The 23706-nt window shown below is 32.7% G+C and overlaps 3 protein-coding genes and 1 pseudogene across 3 annotated transcripts; 3 read left to right on the top strand and 1 right to left on the bottom strand.

Moving 5' to 3' along the window:
* Positions 1–2566: 2566 nt before the first annotated feature.
* LOC127241127 (NAP1-related protein 2-like) lies at positions 2567–6559 on the top strand. Its single transcript, XM_051260032.1, has 10 exons — positions 2567–2867; positions 3988–4110; positions 4359–4409; positions 4530–4601; positions 4684–4797; positions 4886–4947; positions 5548–5608; positions 5712–5768; positions 5864–5923; positions 6230–6559. Exons 1-10 carry the CDS (start codon positions 2736–2738, stop codon positions 6296–6298), a joined length of 801 nt encoding a protein of 266 aa, XP_051115989.1. The 5' UTR covers positions 2567–2735; the 3' UTR covers positions 6299–6559.
* A 100-nt stretch (positions 6560–6659) lies between these two features.
* LOC127241008 (ABC transporter G family member STR2-like) lies at positions 6660–10760 on the bottom strand. Its single transcript, XM_051259882.1, has 3 exons — positions 10269–10760; positions 8206–8909; positions 6660–7686 (listed from the first exon to the last, which is right to left on the bottom strand). Exons 1-3 carry the CDS (start codon positions 10758–10760, stop codon positions 6705–6707), a joined length of 2178 nt encoding a protein of 725 aa, XP_051115839.1. The 3' UTR covers positions 6660–6704.
* Positions 10761–15501: 4741 nt separating this feature from the next.
* On the top strand, positions 15502–17191 carry LOC127241006 (protein DETOXIFICATION 8-like; annotated as a pseudogene).
* A 2091-nt stretch (positions 17192–19282) lies between these two features.
* On the top strand, positions 19283–23027 carry LOC127240919 (HVA22-like protein a). Its single transcript, XM_051259772.1, has 6 exons — positions 19283–19444; positions 19539–19608; positions 19844–19870; positions 20012–20134; positions 21472–21718; positions 22739–23027. Exons 2-6 carry the CDS (start codon positions 19544–19546, stop codon positions 22811–22813), a joined length of 537 nt encoding a protein of 178 aa, XP_051115729.1. The 5' UTR covers positions 19283–19444; positions 19539–19543; the 3' UTR covers positions 22814–23027.
* The last annotated feature ends 679 nt before the right edge of the window (positions 23028–23706 follow it).

Below are 23706 nucleotides of genomic sequence, written 5' to 3'. Positions count from 1 at the left end.
GAACTTGCAAAAGGATCATTGTCGATGTCTTCCCCGGCAGACAACAACGAATTCGTGACCCGACGTACGAATGCCGGACAGGCGTCCATCGAGATCGAGTGGGCGCCCCAAAAAACTCCTGTGCGGATTTTTGCGAATATGTAAGCAGCGAAAATGGATTTCTAGCGATGCACGTCACGGCCAAAAATTGCGAACGACGACCTTGTACGCCGTTCACGGACCCGTCGTCCAGCCGTATATAGCGAACGAGGATTCGCGCACGGGCGCCGACGAACCCGCGTCAACACGAGAAGTCCTGTAAGCCTTATCGTTCAGAGAAAAGAGAACTCATAACAAGGATTCTGTAGTTGAACCTGCGAAAGGATCATTGTCGATGTATGCCCCGGCAGACAACAACGAATTCGTGACCCAACGTACGAATGCCAGACAGGTTGTCCATCGAGACAGAGTGGGCGCCCCAAAAAACTCCTGTGTGGATTTTTGCGAATATGTAAGCAGCGAAAATGGATTTCTAGCGATGCATGTCACGGCCAAAAATTGCGAACGACGACCTTGTACGCCGTTCACGGACCCGTCGTCCAGCCGTATATAGCGAACGAGGATTCGCGCACGGGCGCCGACGAACTCGCGTCAATGCGAGAAGTCCTGTAAGCTTTATCGTTCAGAAAAAAGAGAACTCGTAACTAGGATTCTGTAGTTGAACCTGCGAAAGGATCATTGTCGATGTCTGCCCCGGCAGACAACAGCGAATTCGTGACCCGACGTACGAATGCCGGAAAGGCCGTCCATCGAGACAGAGTGGGCTTCCCAAAAAAACTCCTGCGCGGATTTTTTACGAATATGTAGGCAGCGAAAATGGATTTCCTGCGATGCATGTCACGGCCAAAAATCGCGAACGACGACCTTGTACGCGGTTCACGGACCCGTCGTCCAGCCGTATATTGCGAACGAGGATTCGCGCACGGGCGCCGACGAACCCGCATCAACGCGAGAAATCCAGTAAGCCTTATCGTTCAGAGAGATGGAATTCCGTTACTAATATACTATTTTTTTATAGTAATAATATGTCTAAATTTTTATTTTATTGATAATTTGATTTTTGTTAAATTTTTCGGTGTATAATAAAAAGAACAAAAATGATCCTAACCATCTAGTATCCTATTGTACAATTTGAATATAGTGAAGAAGAGGTTGGAGGAATCAACAATAATTAAGTTTTTTTTTTTTTAATTATTGATAAACCTAACGATCAAGTACACATGATGGCTAAATACAAAAAATATGATCATAGATATATTACTAAAAGTATCCATAGAAATAAATATATTGCTAAAAAGTATCCATAGAATCAGTAATATGCTTAGGCATATGAAGACTTATATATGTTCTATATATATAAGCTTCTATTAGAGATATTGGACAATTAATCTTAAAAATATAATGTACTCGAAACTATTTCACTTATTTATGCCCTAAAGCTAAGAGGATTTCAATACATTTCATAAAACCGGCATATTAAATACGTATGCAAACGAAAATTAAAAACTTACTAATATACTTTAATCTTATTTTTAAAAATTTAATCAATTTCCGTCCATTCCATTTATTTTGTCATTTTTTTTTTTGGAAAATAATTATACATTTTAATCTTATTTTTAAAAATTTAATTTATAATTTTTTTTAATTTTAATTATACTAATCAATTATCTTAATCTTAATTTATAATTATTTTAATTATACGATAATTATTTTCACTAATATATTTTTAATTATTTACTAACTATACCCCTCCTAAATTCCCATGTCTACAGTAACGTGGACAAAATATTCGGGACGGAGAAAGTAATTAATATTCAAATATTAAAACGCAAAAAATAAATACGACCATTAGAGTCGGACGAAGATAGTATTATAAAAATACCTTTATACATTTACAAAGACTAATACAAAATTTGCTCATTGCCCAAATGTTTTCACGAGTGGGTGAGGATTGAAAAATTTTACTAGTTTTTAAAGGTGTTTTATAAGTTATATTAAATGAATAATGTGCGGCAAATAAGATTTAAAGACATTTGAAGTTAGTATAGGATTTGAATTAATTTAGGCAAACCTACATAAAATTTATGTAGTTTCACATAAGCATAATTAAGTAAACAAAAAATACTTAAAATATTATTTTTATAATAATTTTTCATATTTTACAGAAAAAAAAAAAAAATTAACTATGAATAATAAATAAACACCTTCCTATTATTTTTGACACAGTCTTTTCAATAAATTGCAAGTATTACTTTTTTATATTTTGAAATGGTTTAATTTAAATTATTTTATCCTTTAATTTTATCCCTTTTTTTTTTGAATTTTAATAATCTATAAATTAAATTTTTTTTAAAAAAATATATTTATATAAATAAAAATAAATGTAGAAAATTAAAAATATTCTATATTAAGATAATAATAAAAATTTACACATGGATAAGATATTAAATTATTATTATTATTATTATTATTATTATTATTATTATTATTATCGTATTAGGTTTTGGTCGAAACCCTAGCGCAGCAGCCCGGGCGCACTTCCATTTCTTACAAATAAAATCAGTTGTCAGAGTAAGACCACAGAACACCCGCCGAGGGAGAGAGGGAGAAGGGTTTATCTAGGGTTTAACGAAATTCTTCCCCAAATTCAAAAATCCTGCCGAAATCCTCTGACAACGTCGCTTTTCGGATTGCAAATGGGAGCAGACAAAGGAAAGAAGCAGAAGACAGGGGAATTGGAAGGCGCAAACAATGGCGCCGAAGTAATTGACAGAGAGCTCGTCGTCTCCATCGAAAAGCTTCAGCAAGTTCAAGATGAGCTTGAAAAAGTAACTTCTGATTTCAATTGTTCTCTAAATTGGATGAGATTTATTTACTGATTGAATCCCCTTTCCCGAAAGTCTAGAAATCTTTAGGTGTGTTTGTTTGGGGTTTGAATTTTGGATTTGTTTTTTTGAATACTAAAATTTTGAATTGAAATAATTGTTTGATATTGTAAAAGACTTAAACTTTGATCCATGATATATCCTCTGTTACAGATTTGTGTTTCCTTGTTTGAGATATTTTTTTATATTTAATATAGGTAATAAAAAATATATTAATATTTTGAGCTGAATTGTAGTTTTTTTTTGTTAATAGATAGGATATGGATTGTGTGATGGAGTGTATACATTGTATTTTTCTTAGTAATATTAATCGTTAAGTGTGTCCAATTTTTTTGTTGGGTAAACACACCATTTGTTATGATTCTTTAGATTAAATCGTTATTATTTGGTTATATTTATTAGATTATGTAGTTATTTAAGTTTATTTGGTATGTTTTGTATGTAGGCTCCAATTTCATTATTAATAATGTGCAACTCTGAAATTCTAAATGTACCCGGAGGCTTCCTCAGTTTGAGATTTTCGCAGTCAAATTTGTTTATGGTTTCAATAAAGTGTGACACTTTTGTTTTGGTTTTGTTTCGGTGTTTTTTGGTTGTTTTGATAATGAAAAGTTTGACTTAAAAATGGAATGTGCTGTAGAATGTAAAAATAAAAACGGAAGGAGTGTTTCTATGTTTAATTTTTTCCATTTCTGATAATGTCAATATATAGGTTTACCCAAATTCTTTGTTGATTTAACCCAAAGGAGTGAAATTCGACCAATTAAAAATTATCATTTTGTGAAGCATTTGTCAAACCATTAGCTTAGCTATGTTACAGTTGCCGTAAAAAAAAAAAAAAAGGATGAAGTCGTTTGTACTTTGTGTGAATTCCCGGCGGTAAATTGATTAGTTTTCTTTTTGATTAAGAGGCATTACACAAATCTGAAAGCTGCATGTGTTAATATGTTATGTTCAGGTATTCTCTTATTATTATTATTATCATTATTTTTTTATTTATTTTATTTTTCTTGGAGCCGATGCTGACACTATGAGCAATATTGTCTTCCTTGTGTGCTTTCAGATCAACGAAGAAGCGAGTGAAAAAGTCTTGGAAGTGGAACAAAAGTATAATGAGATACGCAAACCTATCTATGATAGGCGGAATGATGTCATCAAATCCATTCCCGATTTTTGGTTGACTGCGGTTAGTGCTTGTCTTAGCTCAAGATTTGTTTGGTTATGTTTTCACAACCCTATTTTATACTATAAATCTACAGGAATTTATTTCCGTTCCAAACCATTACATTATACTCAGAATTTATTTTTCATTCAAGGCATCACATCAAACACCTAATTATATCGCGTCGAATAGTATTTTGTCATTTCCCATCTTTCTTTCCCCAAGCTTTGGAACACACACTTAACTCTTGTTGCAATGGATTGTGTCCACAGTTTATGAGTCATCCTGCCCTTTGTGATATGTTGAATGAAGAAGACCAAAAGGTATGTAATTCGTCATTAAGAATTATTGTTGCTCTGATTTCTAATTCTAAAAGCATAATTTGTACTTGGTATGTGTGTGTTTGCATAAACCCGTGGCTGGCTTCCCTTTACTTGTTCTAGATTTTCAAGCACCTAAGCAACCTTGAAGTTGAAGATTTCAAAGATGTGAAATCTGGTTACTCCATCTCATTTGTGAGTGCTCTATCACTTACAATCACATGGTAATTTATTGTGAAAATGACTTGATTTGAGTTTGATTCGTAAATCTGTTCAGGAATTCAACCCAAATCCGTACTTTGAGGATAGTAAGCTCACAAAGACTTTTGCCTTCCAAGAGGATGGGATGACGAAAGTCACCGCAACATCTATAAAATGGAAAGAAGGGGCGGTAAGCTCTCTTGCATTGGTGCTTTTGAAGAGCTAAACATTTTGTATACCGTGTTTTGAATTCATTGTATAAATTTGGACATATGAAGGGCATTTCTAATGGTGTTCCTGAAGATGCGAAAGGGAACAAACGCCCTCTTGTCGACGAAAGGTAGTCTCTTTACTCCTCTTTCTTTGGCAATGACGGGCTGCTTCTTTGCAATGCTTATATTCATTCGTTTTTGGGTTCGTTTGGGATATGAATTCACTCGAACTAAAAAAAAATTGCTACTATCTAAAACTTAGTTAAACATGGCTTTTTGGAGGTATTAGCGCTAAATTTCAAGTTTGAATGCGAGGTGCAACTACACCATAGTGCCGTAGATTTGAGGATGTGTTTGTTTTGTGAGATTGTTGGAAAAAAAAAATTTTTATGTAGGGAATTGTGTAGAGAATATAAAAATAATAAATGTGTGTAGTGTATTAATTTTTTTGGGAACATGTGTGGGAAGAAATAATAGAAAAAAAAAGCCCAAGTATCTCCGGGTAGAATCGAGGGTTATAAGGATATACCCGACGAGAACTACTTCTGCTACCATGATATATTTTGGTAGAAAGTCGAACTTATTCATTAATAATGAAATTAGGGATGGTACAAAATGGATAATTAAGTAGATATGCCGAAATAATAAACATCAAATCTAAATAATTAAAACCAAAAGATGTATAAAATATATATCTCAACGATCTTATTTCACTTCTACAAATGCAGCTTCTTTGCCTGGTTCAGCAATGCGGAGTATAAAGGTGATATTTTTGGAATTGTGGATGAGGTAACTTTTGTGATGGAATTGAAGAGCTTTAAGTATATATATACATCGAAATGATGGTTTTCTGAGCTAACTAAAATAACTTTTACCTGAAATTATGTGGCAGGTGGCTGATGTCATTAAGGATGATTTGTGGCCAAATCCTATTACGTACTTTAACAATGTAATTTATCCGGCGCCTTGGTTTTATTTTATTTTTATTCTACTCTGCTCAAATGTGATATTTATTTATCATTGTTGTAAATTTTCTTCTTGTAGGACGGCGACGAGGAAGAGTTTCCTGGAATTGATGATGACGAAGATGATGACGATGCTGAAGTAAGTGCATAATCTCCTTACATTTTGTTAGAAAATGTCGACATGATTGCAGCTTTTGCTTAAATGTCGACATTTTGTTATAACCCTTAAAAAATTTCGAATCAAAATTAGGTTCTTGGTGTAATGTGTTTAAGACGAAAAAAATATTTTTTTGTATATTTGCATATTATGAAAACAAGTGCGAAAGCACAACTTAGCACACCTGCGTATATGATAAGTAGGAAAATTTTCGTCATTGCTTTTTGTTACCAAGAAAACATGTTACGGATTAGTTTGATTTTCTAAAACATTATCTACAACATTTAGGAGCATGGTGACGATGACTCCGAGGATGAAGGCGAGCAAGACAATGAAGACAACAGGGGTGAAGATTAAGGTTCGAGAGGCCATTAAACTTCCTTAGGACAGTTTTTAATTTATACATGATGGACCTTTGGTAGAGAGTAATTATGTCTTTTGTTTTTGCATCGATTGATTGATAATCGTCCCATATTTTGAAAGGCTTTTTGATACTTGTGTTGAAATGAGCCATTGAAGAGGTATAGCTCACTATTTATTGCGTGTAAAGCTCATTCTCCTTCGCGATACTATAGTAGATTCTTTCATTAATCGAATGTTCGAGTCTTAGTTTTGACATGAAGATTGCGATTCTTTTCTTCGATCAAAGATGGGTATATTGCGTCGTGTGCATTAGTTGTGTTGTACTTCGAAAAAAATGTAAGTAGGTGAAGTACATGACACGATCGTACGATGTTACTCTGTTTTTGAGCTGCAGGTATATCTACGACCGTTGATTCTTGGAGAAGAATCGAAGCACGATGTAGAAAAGAACTCTGTACAAGACCGCCCACCCGAGCATCGCGTAGATCTTCTCCCATTTCTCGTTCGCCTTCGTCCCTATGGCTAGCGATTTCAGAATGTTGTATCCTTGGATCCCGCCGAACGGATTGCTCGTCTCGTATTCGTTCATCAGCAGCCCCTCGTACGGGTAGGTCATCGTGGAGACGTAATACATCCATTTCCAGTACCCGGGGATTGCGTTGCTGTCCAAGAAGTATCCACAGAAGAGGAAGAAGAGCGCGGTGAACGCAATCACGGCCGCGTATCCGAGAATGTAGTTTGGTACGATCGAGCTAATGAACACGACGAACGAGTTTGTCGAGAGTAGGGACATGTAGAGGACGAGGAGGAAGTAGACGAACGGGCCCTCGAGCTTCAATGGGAACCATACGATGACGGCGTACAAGGCCGCCTGAAGGGCGAGGAACGGGAGGTAGGTGACGAGGCCGGCGACGGTGTACGACGACGATCGGTATGCGTTGTGCGACGTCTCCCGGATGAATATAAACCGCTCTTGGATAAACGCCGGGACGGCATCGTTGGACGAGAAGAAGAAGAGGCAAACGGTGAAGATGAAGAAACTTATCCGATTCGTTATCCCTTGTGAGTCGCCCTTCGGATGCCAAAACAACGTTGCCATCATGATCCCCATGAACGTGAGGACGACGAGACGGGAGAGGAAAAGCTCTGGCGTCCTCATGATGATGATGAAGTTGCGCCGCATGAGTATCCACGTCTCGTAGAAGAACGAGTTCGCAAACTTGGGGCCGACAAGGTGGTGGCGACGGTCGGGCGGGAGGTCGCTCGGGTATAAGCTACTATGTGTTATGTAGTCGTCTTCGTTTACGGTGTAGTCGCTACTACGAGGCGTCGGGGTCCCTTGTAGGACGTCGCTTGAGTACGCATAGTACCCGCGAGAGGGACTGCAACGAAAAATTCAAACAAGTGGTATCAGAATTAAACGATATAAGATAAGTTTAATATATGATATAATGTGGGAAAAACCATTAGAATAGCTTGTTATCATATTGTATATCGTACTAAAGTTTTCAAATATGTTAAAAATATACATCGATATATTTACCGATATCATAATGACAAATTGGTATAGCCGATTATAGTACCGTATCAATATATTAATTTATACCGAAATATCAAAATAGTATATGATATTTTTGATATATACTATAAATATCAGACGGTATATAGTTATCGTATCAAAAAATTTTGATATGATACCATATCGTATCAAAATTTTTGATACAACAAAAATTTAATATTTTACTATTATTTTGTATCATCCTTATTGTACCATCCTTATTCACATGTTGTCTTTTCATCCCGTCAAAAAAAATTCACATGTATAAAATAATGAATATATTTTAATATAAAAATAAATTATATAATATTACTTATATATTTTTATTAAAAATGATACGTACCTTTTCTGAGCTAGGGTCCTCTGATCTCCATATTTCCTAACCGGTGTAAAAGTCATGGATTGGCTAACACTCCAAGAATATTGGCTCCTAACACTATGATCAAATCCATGTTTAAGTGTTTGCAAAGGGAGGCGTTTAGGCGTGGCTCCGGCCGCCGCCGGAGGGCGGTGGCGGTGGTGGTGGTGGCCATTTGGTCGGGTCGGAAAAGAGTGGCCGGCCGGCGAAGGCATCTCGTCGTGTGTAAAAAGTGGCGGTGGTTTGACCCCCGTGAGCGTATACTTGGCCAAAGCCTCGACCCCGAATTCAGATTGATCGTATTCTTGCACGACGTCAATGAAATACTCGATGGAGCTTTCGCCTTTTGGGACCTTACGGTCCATTCGCTCCAAATGGGGCGTCATGTCTTTTGGCGGTCCTTGGTACATGAGTTGGCCGCGAGCCAAGATGATCAAGTGGTCGAGGAGGAGTTGGATCCGAGCCGAGGGTTGGTGGATGGTTAGGACCACGGTGCTACCCCCGCGGGCTATGTTGTGGACCTTTTCGATGACGCTATGAGCGCTTGTAGAGTCGAGTCCGGAGGTTGGCTCATCCAAGAATAGTAGGGGCGGTCCGTGTATTATGTCGACGCCTATTGAGACACGGCGCCGCTCGCCTCCAGAGACTCCCCTCGTCCCCTCATCGCCGATGTATGTGTTTCTGGCTGACTATTGGCAATAAGTATAACGATGGTTAGGTTTGAGTATTTGTTATAAATTTGTTTACTATTTACTTTTATGATTTTCTATATAAAAAAAAAATATATCAAATTTTATATAAAATATCAAATTAAACTACTATTTAAGGCAAACACAAAATTAAAAGCAAATCCATGGTAAAGAAATAATAAGTTTTTATTATAAAAATTAAATTTTTTTTAATTAACAGTTTATTTTCAAAACTTCAATTAATTTACTTTATTTTTATTGAAAATTATGTAATAAATAGTAATATGTAATTTTAGTTTCAAATAGAAACCAAACACTTACATTTTTAATATTACAGAATTTTTACCATTATTACTGTGAATTACTAATGTATTTTTGAAAATTATTATATTATTTGAGTGAAAGTTTTTATTATTTTTTAAATATATTAAAAAAAATAGATTTTTTTGGATTTTTTTTTTGCCGATATAAAAGAATAAAATATGATAGTTTACTTAGTTATGGTTTGAAACTAATTTAAAATAGAGTGTTTGATTTGAGTTTTTATTTGAATACTATTTTGATATACTCTATCCGTCCCGCAAGAAAGTTGCCATGGTCTTTTTGCGTATTGATCTTTGAACATTAATTATTATATCAATACGCAGTAGAAATCAAGAGAAAAAAGCAAAAATACGTTTATTAGTCTCTTATAATACAAATACAATAATATTGGTCGACTAAGAAAATTTTTAATGTTAAGTATAACGATGCAAAAACTAAATGACAACCTTCTTGCGGGACGGAGGGAGTAATTATTTTGTTCACTTTGTGTTTTTAGAAGTAAGTATTCTTTATGGGATTGGATTGTTAATAGAAAAAATAATATTTCAAATTTAATGGTTGATTTTTTTTTTTATTTTTTAAGTTGATAAAATACACATTATATATTATATTAATATGTATATATTATATATATTTTTATAATACTTATAAAAAATAGTTCCACCTATAAATGCTAAATAAACAAACTTAATCTTTTATGTGATAAAATAATACTCCCTCCGTTCCATGTACCGTGTTCAAGTTACAGTAGACATGAGAATTTAGAATAAATATAATTAGTAATAATTATTCTATAATATAAATAATTATAGATTAAGATTAAGATAACTAATTACTCTAGTTAAAATTTTAAAAATTATAAAATAAAAAAATTTAAAATGAAATTAAAGTGTATAATCATTTTCCAAAAAAGAAAAGTGACATGAGATGTGAGACGGACAAAAACAGCAATGTGGATACAGTAAGTGGGACAGAGGGAGTATATTTTTATTTAAAATCTTATAAATTTAATACAAAGCTTAAAGATCAAGTTACCATTAAACCAAGTTGCTCGATGAGGTTTTCGACACGTTGTCTTTTGTCGGCCCGCGACACTCCCCGGAGCCGGAAATCAGCGGCGAACATGAGCGTCTCGTAGACTGTGAGCATCGGAAAAAGCCGGTCATCTTGCATTATATACGCCGATGTCCTCTTGATCAAGCTCGGACTAACCTCGACTCCATCCAGGGAAACCATCCCGGCCAAGCTCTCCCAAGAAATCCTCCCGGCCAACGCATCCAAAAATGTCGACTTCCCGGCCCCGCTCGGGCCCATTACCGCCGTGACACAACCCTTCGGCGCGTACCCCGTGATCTCGTGCAACAAGTCGGCCTCTTGCTTAGTCCAACGCCCATCTGCGTCCTTCATGTTCTTGATCACCGTGTACGTTAAACCGGAAAACTCGAGCCCTCCGGCGAGATCCACCGGCCGGCCGATGTCGATCACCATGTCGGGGCGGCGGCCCTCGCCGGAATTATTAGTCTTCATAGCTAAAAAAAATTATTGAAAAAAAAAATGAAAAAAAATGTGAGGAAGAGTATGTGAGGGGAGACAAAAAAATGAGGTTTATGGAGGTAATAAATTAGGGTTTGTTGCCAAGAAATTGTTGGTCTTTGGGAGGTTTTTTCTAAGTGATTAATTGGTTTTGTGCATTGGGAGATCCGTTTGGGGAATTTTGTTGGGTTCGAAAGTTTGATCGAATAGTTCTTGTTTGGTTCATAAATCATTTTGATTTTGGATTCTTGTGATTGTGTCTTTGTAAACATTCGAATCATGCCAAGAAATAGAGAGTTGTTTAGTGTTTTGGTGTTAGTTTTGTTTGTTTTGGATTCAATCCCTCGATTTTGTCGACTCAATTATTTAGAAAATTTTTAGTTATTAATGTATATTTAATCACTTATGTGGTATATATTCTCATTTTGGTCTTCTAAATAAAGTTTATACAAAATAAATAAATAAATAATAAATCATATAACACTCCAATATGTATTTAGTATAAATGAATAAAACATCATATATTTATTTACTGCACAAAATTTTCATGTGTTAATTTAAAGTTTGTACAAAACATTTTATACGTCCAAAACTGATATTTGATTGTAAATACGAACCCAATAATGCAAGTTTGATACCAAAAAAATATATATATCTTAAATAATTTTTTAAATAAAATAAATAAATAAATAAATAAATAATTGATTAATCATTCATTTTATCTTTTTTAAGAGAAATTATTATCTGATTTTTAAAAAAAAATATTATAAAAATAAATGATTGATCAATTATTTAAAAATTATTTAAAATATTTTATACAAAATTCATGTAATTTAGATTTTTATTTAGAATCAAACACTATTTTTGGACAAATAGGATATTTTCTTCAAATTTTAAATTAACACAGTCTAATTTCAAGCAATAAATAAAATACAGTGTTATATAATTTACTTGTAGAATAATTTTATATATAATCTTTAGTTGTTAATTTTTAACACAAAATGGTATGAATTTAATTTTGTAAGATGTGTGTATTTTATTTAAAAAAGAAAACCGCCTAAAAATTGGGCTTTAATATGATTTTTTTAGTCGACTACAAATTAGATATAAAATTATTTTTATAAATATTTTACTTAAATTACTAAAATATTAATGGAGTTATTGCCTCTTTGCTTACTTGATGCTTATGAAAACCAATATCCACACTTTTGGATTTTTCTAAACAAATTTACTACATGGGTCAATTGTGCTCTAAATAGTTTTCTAAAAAATTTGATATCTACAAAACTAAAAATATATTTGTCTCAAATTTATATTTAAAAAATATGTTTATTTGATAGCATTTTAGAATTTTAATTTAAATAGTATATTGAATGTAATATTTTATTTAAAAAACTATTTTTATAAAGAATGCGAATATTGCATATTAAAATAATTATGTAAATACAATATAAATAGAACAAATAAGTTGATAAATACATATTAAACAATAAATATCAAATATTGAATATAAATGTTTTCTTTAAAGATTTTTTTTTTTATTTTATAATTTTGATATATATAGAATTACTATTTTGTATAAAAATTGTTTTTTATTATTCAATTATATATATATATAATTCTTAAAAATTTACGGTTACTTTACTTGTATTTTTTGTTTATTTATGTTTTGAATTTTAATATTTTTGAGATAAAATACTTCGAAAATATTCACATAAAAATAAATATTTGATATTGTTGCAAAATGGATGTTCCACCAAAATTTCTTCAAACATCTAAACTAGGGTCAACTCCCAAAATATGGTTATATCACAATTATAACAACTTATTGCCAAAGATATAAGCATAAACTTTCAAACTAGTAAATGAGGCAGGGTGTTTGGTAATACGATTCGATTATAAACCAACCTACATCCGGAATATTCTAATAAAAGAGAAGTTCTACTATAATTCACCATGATTATAAAACTTAATAACTATAACTCCTTCAATGTATACTTCTACAATGACCTACATTGAAAATTCTCTCAACATGTTCAAGTTGTTACTACAGAGCAAAGTTGCTCAAAGTTTGATCATCTCATTCGATTAAAACTCCGATTCCTCCCATCTCCGAAAAGACCTTCAACGGGTTATAGTGCTAAACACTCATTCAAAATATGGAGAGTGGATGAGGCAAGGGTGAAACTATCAAACAATATTTTCTCTCTATAAACAAATCTCTCAAACCCTATTCACGACCAAAAAACTATCATCGGTTGACTATACAACCAAGATGTTGTCCATGCAAAAACAAAATCATTATTTTCTATTTTCACATAAATGGCATGGGGAGTTTCTGTACAGTTCTGATAATATTTGCATCCTCATTTACAATTTTTCTTGTATGGATATTTGAAGGGAAAGACAAAAATAAATACATACTGGAGTTGCAGTCTGAGTGTGATTGCTTGCTGTTTTTTGCCCTTGACAATAATGTCTGTAGGAGTGAGTTATACCCATATGCCAAAACAAATAATGGGAAAAATTATTCTTTTTATATTCTCTCTTTTATGCATATGGGACTACGTTCAATGTGCAGAAGAAAATCTTCCACACCTAACCAAATACTTTAATACTTCAAAAGATAAGTTTAAAATTTGATTACAGACCAATAAAAGATAAATGTGACAACCCTTTTGAATTACAATGATTGTGATTACATCCAACCCATAAACATTTCAGCAACAAGACAATAACACAAACAACAAGTTCAACAAACGAATAGCAACATATCAGCAACAAAAACTCCATAGCTCCCCCTTTCTTGCACATCTTTCCTCATCAGAGGAGCAGATGCCAAAAACATCCGAACGGGCTCCAAGAACTAAAAAGACTCCAAAGCCTCATCATCAGCAAGTTCAGAGGCATCTTTCGGAAGCAGAGTGATTGCACGGGAGATGTTTTGTCGATGGTCACCCAAAGTGACTTTGATAGTCAGTTTTTCCTACATTACCTCAAGGAGTGAACAACGCGTTTTCATAAGCTGATTAGTAACGTCCAAGGGGGTGTTCTCTATGATGTCGTTGTGAAGCTTTTGAAGATTTGTCTTCAACTTGAAGAAGCCAATCTGAACCACATCCTCACTTGGTTTGAGCACAATCCCATTTTCTTTCAAAAGAAGGGAGATCATGGCAAGGTATTTGGTAGCTTTTAATTTTGGACCTATGGTGTATTTTACCATTACCAGAAAACCAAAATTGATGTTGGAACATAACTTATCAATAGAAAACAATAGTTGACCCATTTATGAGCTGATGTTGGATGCATTGTTTGTGGAAAACACGTTCAATGCACATAAATGGAATCGGTATTGGAACTTCATTGTAAGTTCTGTTGTTGTGAGTTCTTTTCTGCCAAAGTCCCTCGACTTTCTGGCAGAGATATATAATGCAACATTTCGGTTTAATTCTTTAAGCAATATGAATAAAAGTTCTTCAGAGTTGTCAAGAGGTAACTGCAATAACTTGTTGATAACACGAGGGCTCAACTCAAACACCTTCCTATGAACGTAAGCCCTGTGGAACTAGAGGGTTCCATCGTTCAAAATATTGACAGAAATGTTAGCATAAAACTCTTTTACAAGTTTGAGACTATACCTTTTGATGCTTACAACCCAATAGAGTATTCATTTCTCCTACAAATATTCAGAGAGTCCAACTTCAACATGAACACGATTTTTTAAATGTGTATCTGCTACGAACCCATGATTTGCTACAACATCATACTCAAAACCCTCAGCGGAATCATCAAAGTGAGTGATATCCATTGTCTGGTCTGTAGAAATTGGATGGGACCCTTCGTCTTGTTTCCGAGACTTTGATTTTCTTAGTTTTGATCTTTCCTTCAAAGTAGTGCGCTTGAGTCTTTTTCCAGATTTTCCATGAGCCACGATAATAGGCTTCTTTCTTGTCAATCTTCCTTTCTTGAGAATGAGGAATGAGTTTTTGAATTCTCAGTTTCTCTTTTCACCAATTGTGATTCTTGTGTGACCACAACTTCCTCACTTTCTTCCTCACGACGAACAGATTGATGAGCTTCATGTTCCAAATGGGGGTTTGACTTGTCTGTAGGTGTTTCCTCCTGTTGAGGAGAGAGGCTATCCATAGCCCTGTCTATAATGGAATTGAGACTATCATTAGAGGCAGATTTGTTATAATCAAAATTTGTACATTTTTCTTCGGCACCAAGAGCATCAGTGTGAATGGGACATGCGCTTCTACAACCGCCTCAGATGGATTAACATTTGTTTTGATCCTTTCATCGTCAGAAACTTCACCACTTTTAGATTGTTGAACAATGGTGCAGTAACAATACGTTCATTAGGAACACCATTTGCATCATTTTCAATAATAACTTGCTCATAAAAAATATTTCTAGTATCTTCAATCTCAACATCCCTAACATCAGCAACGTCGATTTCATAACACCAACAACACCAACTTCATCTGCATGAGTTCCCACTGGAGCTTTTGAAATTGTTTCCTCTAGAACATCAGTTGACTACCAAGTATATACAGAATAGTTCCAGCAACAACTTTTCATCATATTGTTATGGACGATCTTCTTCTATGGCAGAAATAGTGGTAATGGGATCAACAAGAAGAACAAGTCCGAAAAATTCACCAGGATTAAGGACAAGGCTGATACAGCCACGTAGACCACTACGACCTCTACCACGAACACGGCCACAACCATGAAAACCAACCATTCCACCTCTTGGGTCTCCTCCAAATCAGGTACGGGCCATAATTTTCTCACAAGGAAAATATTAATGTCGAATGAGTATTCCGCCAAAACTCCTTGGAACACTTAAAATAGGGCAAACTTCTGAAATATTGTTATATCATAGTTATAACAACTTACTTCTAACGATATAAGTTTAAACTTTCAAAATAGTAAATGAGGCAAGGTGTTTGGTAACATGGTTCGGTTATAAACCAACCTACATCCGGGGATTTCAATCCATTAAAAGTTTTACTATAATCCACCTTGATTACAAAACCTAATAACCACAACTCGGAATAGAAAGTGAAGTGTCGCCTGCAATTCCGCATTTCCTTTCCTATGCAACTCTACTTCCTCCTTTCCATTTAGCCTCGCACCTATGGAAATAGAGGAGTGTGAAGCACCGTTGTTGCTGCCGAAGGAAAAAGGAACGAGGCGCCTCAATTCGATTCTGATTGGGCGGAGATGAATAAGGTTAATAGCATATCGTTTCCAATGCTGGTGGTTACGGTTTCGCAGTACCTTCTGTGCATTTTGTTGTTATTATGCTCGGCCATCTTGGCAAGCTCTCTTTTTCCAGTGCTTCCATCGCTAATGTCACCGGCTACAACATCATCTTTGGTATGACCACTGTTTTGGAAACTCTATGTAGACAGGCATATGGAGCACAACAATACCGAAGAGTTGGGATATACACATTAACCGGCATTATATGTCTATGTTTTGTGGCTTTCCTCATCTCTATTCTGTGGATATATATCAACAAACTATTTATATTTGTTAGCCATGACCCTTTTACTTTAGTCGAGGCAGGAAAATATGTGATGTGGTTGATCCCTTCACTATTCCCATATGTGATATATCAAACATTGGTTCGATATTTGTAGATTCAAAGTATGATCTTTCTGATGCTTCTAAGCACAGTAGTTACTCTGTGTTTCCATCTGCCTCTTTGTTGGGCATTTATTTTCCAGCTTAAATTAGGGAGTGCAGACGTTAGCCTTTCAATTGCTATATCGTATTGGTTTAATGCATTTATTCTTGGGCTTTATATGGTATATTCTTCATCCTATAAGAAAACACATTGGGCTTCTTTCTCACGGGAGGTTTTTCTAACTATAAGACCATTTTAATCTTTGGTCATTTCGGAAGCCTTGATGATTTATTTGGCGTGATGGTCCTATGAAATTATCGTTTTACTCTATGGGCTGCTACGGATAGCTTGAGACATCTGTATTGTCCATTTGTTTTATGGCCATGTCGCTCCATTATCACATACCCAATTCATTTGAAGCGACTGCAAGCACTCAGATATCGAATGAACTAGGAGCAACGCGACCAAAAACTGCCCAAACAATCTTCTACATAGTGTTGCAGAGTGCATTGCAGCAAGCGCAATTGTATTAAGTTGTCAACATGTGTTCGGATATCATACAATCACGAATACGAAGTCATTGATTATGTGAATCAAATTTCCCTATTTCTCTCACTTTGCATCATCATGGATGGCTTCGAAATAGCTTTCTCCGGGATTGTTAGGGGAAACGGTTGGCAACACATAGCAGTCTACGTCAACATCAGATCTTACGATCTAATCGAGAATTCCAGTAGCTTTAGTAGCCAGATTTGTGCTGCATTTAAGAGGCAAAGGCCTTTGATGTGGTCTCGTGGTGAGATCGACATTGAAATCCTTCTCATTGTTGATAATAACAAATCATAGGATTATGAGAAACATGCATTTGAAGCAAGAGAAAAAATATTTCAAGGCACGAGTAAAGCTACCGATGAATTATTATTCAATAAAGATAATACCCTACAATTGAAATAAGAAATAATTTTGCAACACAAGATAATATTGAGATTTTGAAATAGCTTTGTTTATGATTTCGCAAAGTTAAGTGTAATGACACGACCGTGTTAATAGGTAAATCTTTATAAGGCCGTGATGTAGAAATGAAAAAAAGACCCGAGCACAAGCTTTCTTTATATAGAAAATTTTGGAGTTTTTAAAAAAAGAAAAACTCCTTCAACTCACACCTCTATAATGATCTACCTTGAAAATTCTCTCCACAATTTTCAAGTTATCACAAATTCATATTGACAACGATCGCAGAACAAAATTGCTCAGAGTTTGATCATTTTCTTCGGTTAGAACTCCGATTCTCCCAATCTCCGGCAAGATCTCTGACAAGTTAAAGTGCTAAATAGTCATTCAAAACATGGAGGATAGATGGACTAGGGTGAGAGTATCGAACAACACTTTCTCTTTCTAAACAAAGCTCGCAAAATTAATTTTTAATATCTATAAGATATTTAATTTGATATTTTTCTAAAAAAAATAAAAAATTTAGTAAAAGGTAAAAATTTGATCAAATATGATAAAAGAAACACCCTAAAATATTTTTGTATGAAAAATAAATAGCTTGTTTGCTTTGTATTTGAAATTTTATTCAATAATATTTTAAAATATTATTTTATAAACAATCATGCAAAATATTATTTTAACACACTATTTTCTACCATATGCATCAAATTAAATAATAATTTTCATCTCAAATTAAAATAAAAGTATATTCCCTTCGTTATGAATTGTAAGCTTATTTGATAGAATAGGTGGTTTTAATAGAAATAAATAATAATTTTTGAATATATATTTATTTAAAATTTTACACTATAATTTTTTTTATTCAATATTTGTTAATATTATATCAACCATAGTCTATGACTATTTTAAAATTCTTTCAAAGTTATATTACAATTTGTTTAGAAAAATCATTTCTTTTGTTTACTTAAATTTATATATAATTAGTTTATAATAAAATATTTTATTCATCGTATCAAAATATTATTAACTTTATTTTCTTCGTCCAGTAAAATGTACATAAATTTTTCTTATAATTCAAATTTGTTTGAAAAGTTTTAATTATATATTCTTTTATGATTTAAAACTAAGAGTTATTAGAAAGTGTGAGACTATCCGATGTTTAAAAAAAAACAATTACATAAAATTCCAAAATATTTTGAAAAAAAAAATTTGAATATAATTTTTCAATAAATTAATATATTTTACACTCGTTCATTATTTTTATATTATATACACAATTTATAATATTTTATATATAAATATTTCTTCAAACTGAAATACAAAATAAACACACATGTGATATATCTATATATATATATATATTTAAAATCTCTATTGCAAGAACCTAAAGATGCATTCAATTGGATCAAGGAAAATGTTATTTATATCTAAAATTATATATATATTTTTTGATATATTTTTATTTAAATTAATTTTAAAAATATATAATTTTAATATAAATATAAATATTTTCAGATCAATGTATTCATTTCACTGTTTTTTATGGTTTATTTAAAACTCAGAAGCATATAATCCTACCAATATTAAAATATTTTTATTTATAAAAGCAAAAAATATAAAAATTACACGTACGTTTGTTTGAGTTTGAATTTGAAATTGAGATTTGAATAGTAAAAATTTTAAATTTAAATAATTGTTTGATGTGATATAAATAGGTGTAGATTTGATATTTTGAATGTAAAATTAATTTTTAATATAATATAAAAAATAAAAAATTAATAATTAATTTGATATATTTTTTTAAAAAAAATAAAATAAAATAATGTATTTAAAATCCAATTCTATACCATATTTATTTTTTAATTTTTATTTATTTATATTCTCTATATATAGAAATATAGAGAATATTTTAATAAGTAGAAATTGCTTACTCAGCAAGCCTTCGTTATTTTGTGGAAGCACTTGTCGATCTGCCTTCGTCATCTTTCTTCCAGTCTTGATTCGATTCTTCTCTGTGAACGAACTTCATTCTACTCTCAGACTACCTACACCACACCTCTTGTGATCAATCATTTTTACCAACCAGGTACCTTCCCACCCATTTCTCAACTTCTGATCTAATCAGTAGCCATTTTTATTCCTCTGACCGCGGCGGTTAATTTTGTGGTTTGATTATTCAGAAAAAATGGGCGGATCTGGAGCCGCGAGCTTCCTCAAAGTTCTCGCCAAAAATTTCGACGTTCTTGCTGGGTATCATATCTTAGTTTCTCCTATTTGGCTTCTAACTGTTCAATTAGTCAATTTTTGGCCCGATTTTTAGGGTTTTTTTGGCTGTGGTCAATCCCTAATTTTAGCGGTGGTGTTTTTTCAGTTTTCTATCTTAATTTGGATAATGGGAAATGTGAATTGAAATTAGAGAATGTTGATTTTGAATTGTGAGAATTGTTATGTGAAATAATTATGTTTTTTGGGCGTTTTTTTGCAGACCGGTGGTTAGCCTTGTTTATCCTCTGTAAGTTTGGCTCTGTTTTTTCATCGTATTTCAATTGCTTGCTCTTAATTTTATGGTAAATTTGAAGTTTTTGCAGCTGTGATTTATTGATAAATGTTTGTAATTTGGTTAATTGTGGCTGCCTTTTGATGTATTGGGAAGATATGCATCGATTAGGGCGATCGAGACGAAATCGCCTGTTGATGATCAGCAATGGCTTACCTATTGGGTGCTTTACTCCATGATCACCCTTTTTGAGCTTACATTTGCAAAGCTTATCGAATGGTGAGTTCTTGTCTAATTTAGTTCTAATTTTCGATGTTGAGATGAGAGGGTTTTATTGGATTGATGCCTTATTTCTGTGTGGTTGGCCTTGATCAATTCTTCGATGTTTGTTTGACAGTTTGGGAGTTGGGTTTTCAATACTAAATTTTGAAATAGTTGGTTGATGCTATATATTCAGATATTGTTTGATTTAATGTTTCGAATGTAGATTAGTTTTTATAGTAATATGAAAAAATAAAACATGGATGTTTAATTTAATATTTTTTTAGAGTGGAAAAATTAGTGAATAGTAAGGTTCGGGTTGAAAACCCACAAACAAACGGAGCCGAATTTTAGAAAATGCTTATAATGTGTACCATTTTGGAGGATTTCGAGTAAGATCCAAATCCTATGAATTTTCCTTTGTTGCTGTTGATAAATTGTTCATCATTAAGTTTTTGACCTTCACAAAAATAATTTGGAGTCTTATGGAGCAAAAGTTTGATGCTATGCGAAACTTGTGCATTTTTTATAGATTATAGTTCTTCCTATACAGTTTGAGTGTGTTTACTTTGGATTATTATGGTAATATAATATTATTTTATTCAACTTAATCATATGTTTACTATATATTATTATAGTTCGTAATTAAGTGAAGCTATAGCAGCATAATTAAGGATTATTCATTCTCTTCTAAGTAGGATTAAATAATATTAAGTAGTTTTGATGCTAAAAAGACTATTTTGTCTTTTATTAATAGTTAATGTAGTATTAGTTTAATCATATAATTATGGATATTTTGATTAAAAAATAATAAATTTATATAATAATCCACTATAGTAAACATTATATTGTTTTATCGTGTGATTATATAATCCATTAAAATAGCCCTATGTATTATAATCTCATCCCACAAAGTTAACACACCTTTGTATAGAAGAGAGAACATGAACTACAATAGATGGATAGACTGATAATAAAGGGGAGCAATTCCGAGATCTTAGGGTGTTTGGGATTATGTTTAGGGTTTGATGTAATGTTTTGTAAGAAAAAATAATGTATTATTATAAGATATCGTGATGATTGCATAACAAAGAAATTTTTTTTAAAAAAAAATCCTAAACAGAACAGACCCTTGATTCTCAACAAGTGTGAAGTGATCTCTTTATAAGCTTTGGCCAAGACTCGATTTTTCGTCACTAGTGGATCAAGAAATTGAAACGATCACTTTTTGTGGGATCGAATGTGCCATTTTATGAAGAGTATTTTTATAATTCTCTATTACGTAGTCTGTGATGCGAACCTTTTGGTGCTGTTAAAAGCTTGTGATTATCTGAAATCTATGTGCGTGCCTCCAGGCTACCGTTCTGGTCATACACGAAGCTGATTTTCACCTGCTGGTTAGTCATACCGTACTTCAGTGGAGCTGCTTATGTGTACGAGCACTTTGTTCGGCCATACCTGGTCACTCGGCAGAAGAGTGTTAACATCTGGTATGTTCCGAGGAAGAAGGATATCTTCAGCAAACCTGACGACATTCTGACAGCCGCAGAAAAATATATCCAAGAAAATGGATCCGAAGCTTTCGAGAAAATGATTCACAAGGTATGCTATAGCATTATTATTATTGTAAGGGTAATATATTTGCATCACATTTGTTTTTTCAGTTAAAGGTAAATTATATCACTTTTTTGTATTTCAGTAAAAATGCACAAAATATCATCTGTTTTATTTATTGCGTGAAATCCTTGTGTTAATGTAAAGTTTGCACGAAATATCTTCTTTGTCCAAAGCTAATGTTTGATTATAATAAAGGCCTAAATTACGCAAGTTTTATACAAATAAAAAACGCAAAATATTTTAAATAATCTTTATTTGGGATGAAAATGATGTTTCGTGCGAATTTTACATTAACACTACGGAGTTTCACGAAATAAATAAATCACTATTATGCATTTTTATTAAAACAAAATGGAATGTTATATAATTTACCCTTTCATTTATGCACGTAAAGGAAATGTTCTCTTTGCATTTTTTTTAAATAGTAAATTAATGTGATATTTTATGAAAAAAATAGTACTTTTTCCATCCACGAAAAATATATTTGTATGAGCTGAAATTGAATTTTACTGAATATAATGTTATATTAGTTTATTGTGGCATAAAATGGGGTATTTTGGGAAGTGTATAGTTGAGTTGACGAGGTGTAAGTATAATGTTTGAACAGTGTAAATTAGGGAGTGTATAAACGAAAAATGTATATGTTTGGTGGATAAACGAAAAAGAAAAACAAATATAGATTTTGTGAAAAGAGAATAAATTTTTGCGGAGAACTACGAGAATTGCATAAGTGAAAAAGAAACATGTTCCATAAAATTTTATTTCATAATTCACCATTAAGTTACAGAGAATATGTTGATCGTATTTGTGTTATATGTGCATTTTTCAGTAACACGAATGTGAACTATACAATAAAATTTACACAAAGCATTTTAACTATTTAGGTTAAAACAAAGATGCGGTGTATATTATATAATTTACCATTGTTATTATTGTTTAACTGCCCTTAATCTATTTTCCGCATATATTAGTCGAATTTGCTTTACATTATGTTCGGTCGTACAGTCGAGGGAGAGCACTTCAAGGAGCAGCAATTACACATTCTACAACGACACCTACAGATATGATGACGACTATTGAGCACTTTTACATACTGTTTGAGGTAAAATGCCTTTTTTTTTTCTTCGTTATGTAGGGGAATTCCGACATGCTTTTGTAAAGAAGGGTGCTATGACTTGATGTTTGCGTCGTCCTACTATAGTTTACACTGATCACGTCTCCCGTGTTTGTTATATATTCCGTGTTCTAACTTAACTACGCAATCGACATGAGTAGAACTTCTATTTTAGTTTCTCTTTTGTTGAAGATCATTATTTGTTCTTCGGTGCGGGAAAATGTTGCCTCTGTTTTTTTAATGAAGTACAAATTATTTCATTTTACTACCTCTATCTCAATTTTGTCGCCACTGTGTATTTTTTTGGAATTTAGTTTTGGTATGAACAATGATTTTAACGTGATGTTTTGGAAACAACATAGGGTTTGTTTGTTTAGTGATTTGATTTGAATTTTTGTATGTAAGTTATAAAAATAATATAAACAATAATATTTATATTAAATATTTTTTTGAGAAATTAAATATGAAAAATAACCCCTCACAAAATACAAATAAAAAACAAACCAATCATGTCTTAAAATTTTCAATGAATTTACAACTATTTTCAATGACGGTAAAATCATAAGAATAAAGGTTGCAGATTATCAAATCATATAAAAATTTTAATAAGCAACAATCACAATCCACGTAAGAAATATTCCTTTCGTTCCGGTGCAAAGTTGTTGGTTACTTTTTGCATTTGCACATAAATTTCGGTGCAAAGTTATCGTTTACTTTTTTTAGCGTAAATTTTTAAATATTAATATTATAATAAGTTGTAATAAAAAAAACACAAAAATACCCCTAGTAGTATTGTATAATATAAAATTAATGACATTTGTGTAATATAGTGTAAATTGAAAGAATATTTATTATGTTA

The sequence above is a fragment of the Andrographis paniculata genome, unplaced genomic scaffold (assembly GCF_009805555.1).
Source record: "Andrographis paniculata isolate CXL003 unplaced genomic scaffold, ASM980555v1 Contig80END, whole genome shotgun sequence".
Taxonomy (NCBI): domain Eukaryota; kingdom Viridiplantae; phylum Streptophyta; class Magnoliopsida; order Lamiales; family Acanthaceae; genus Andrographis; species Andrographis paniculata.
This window is presented reverse-complemented; position numbering and strand designations above follow the sequence as displayed.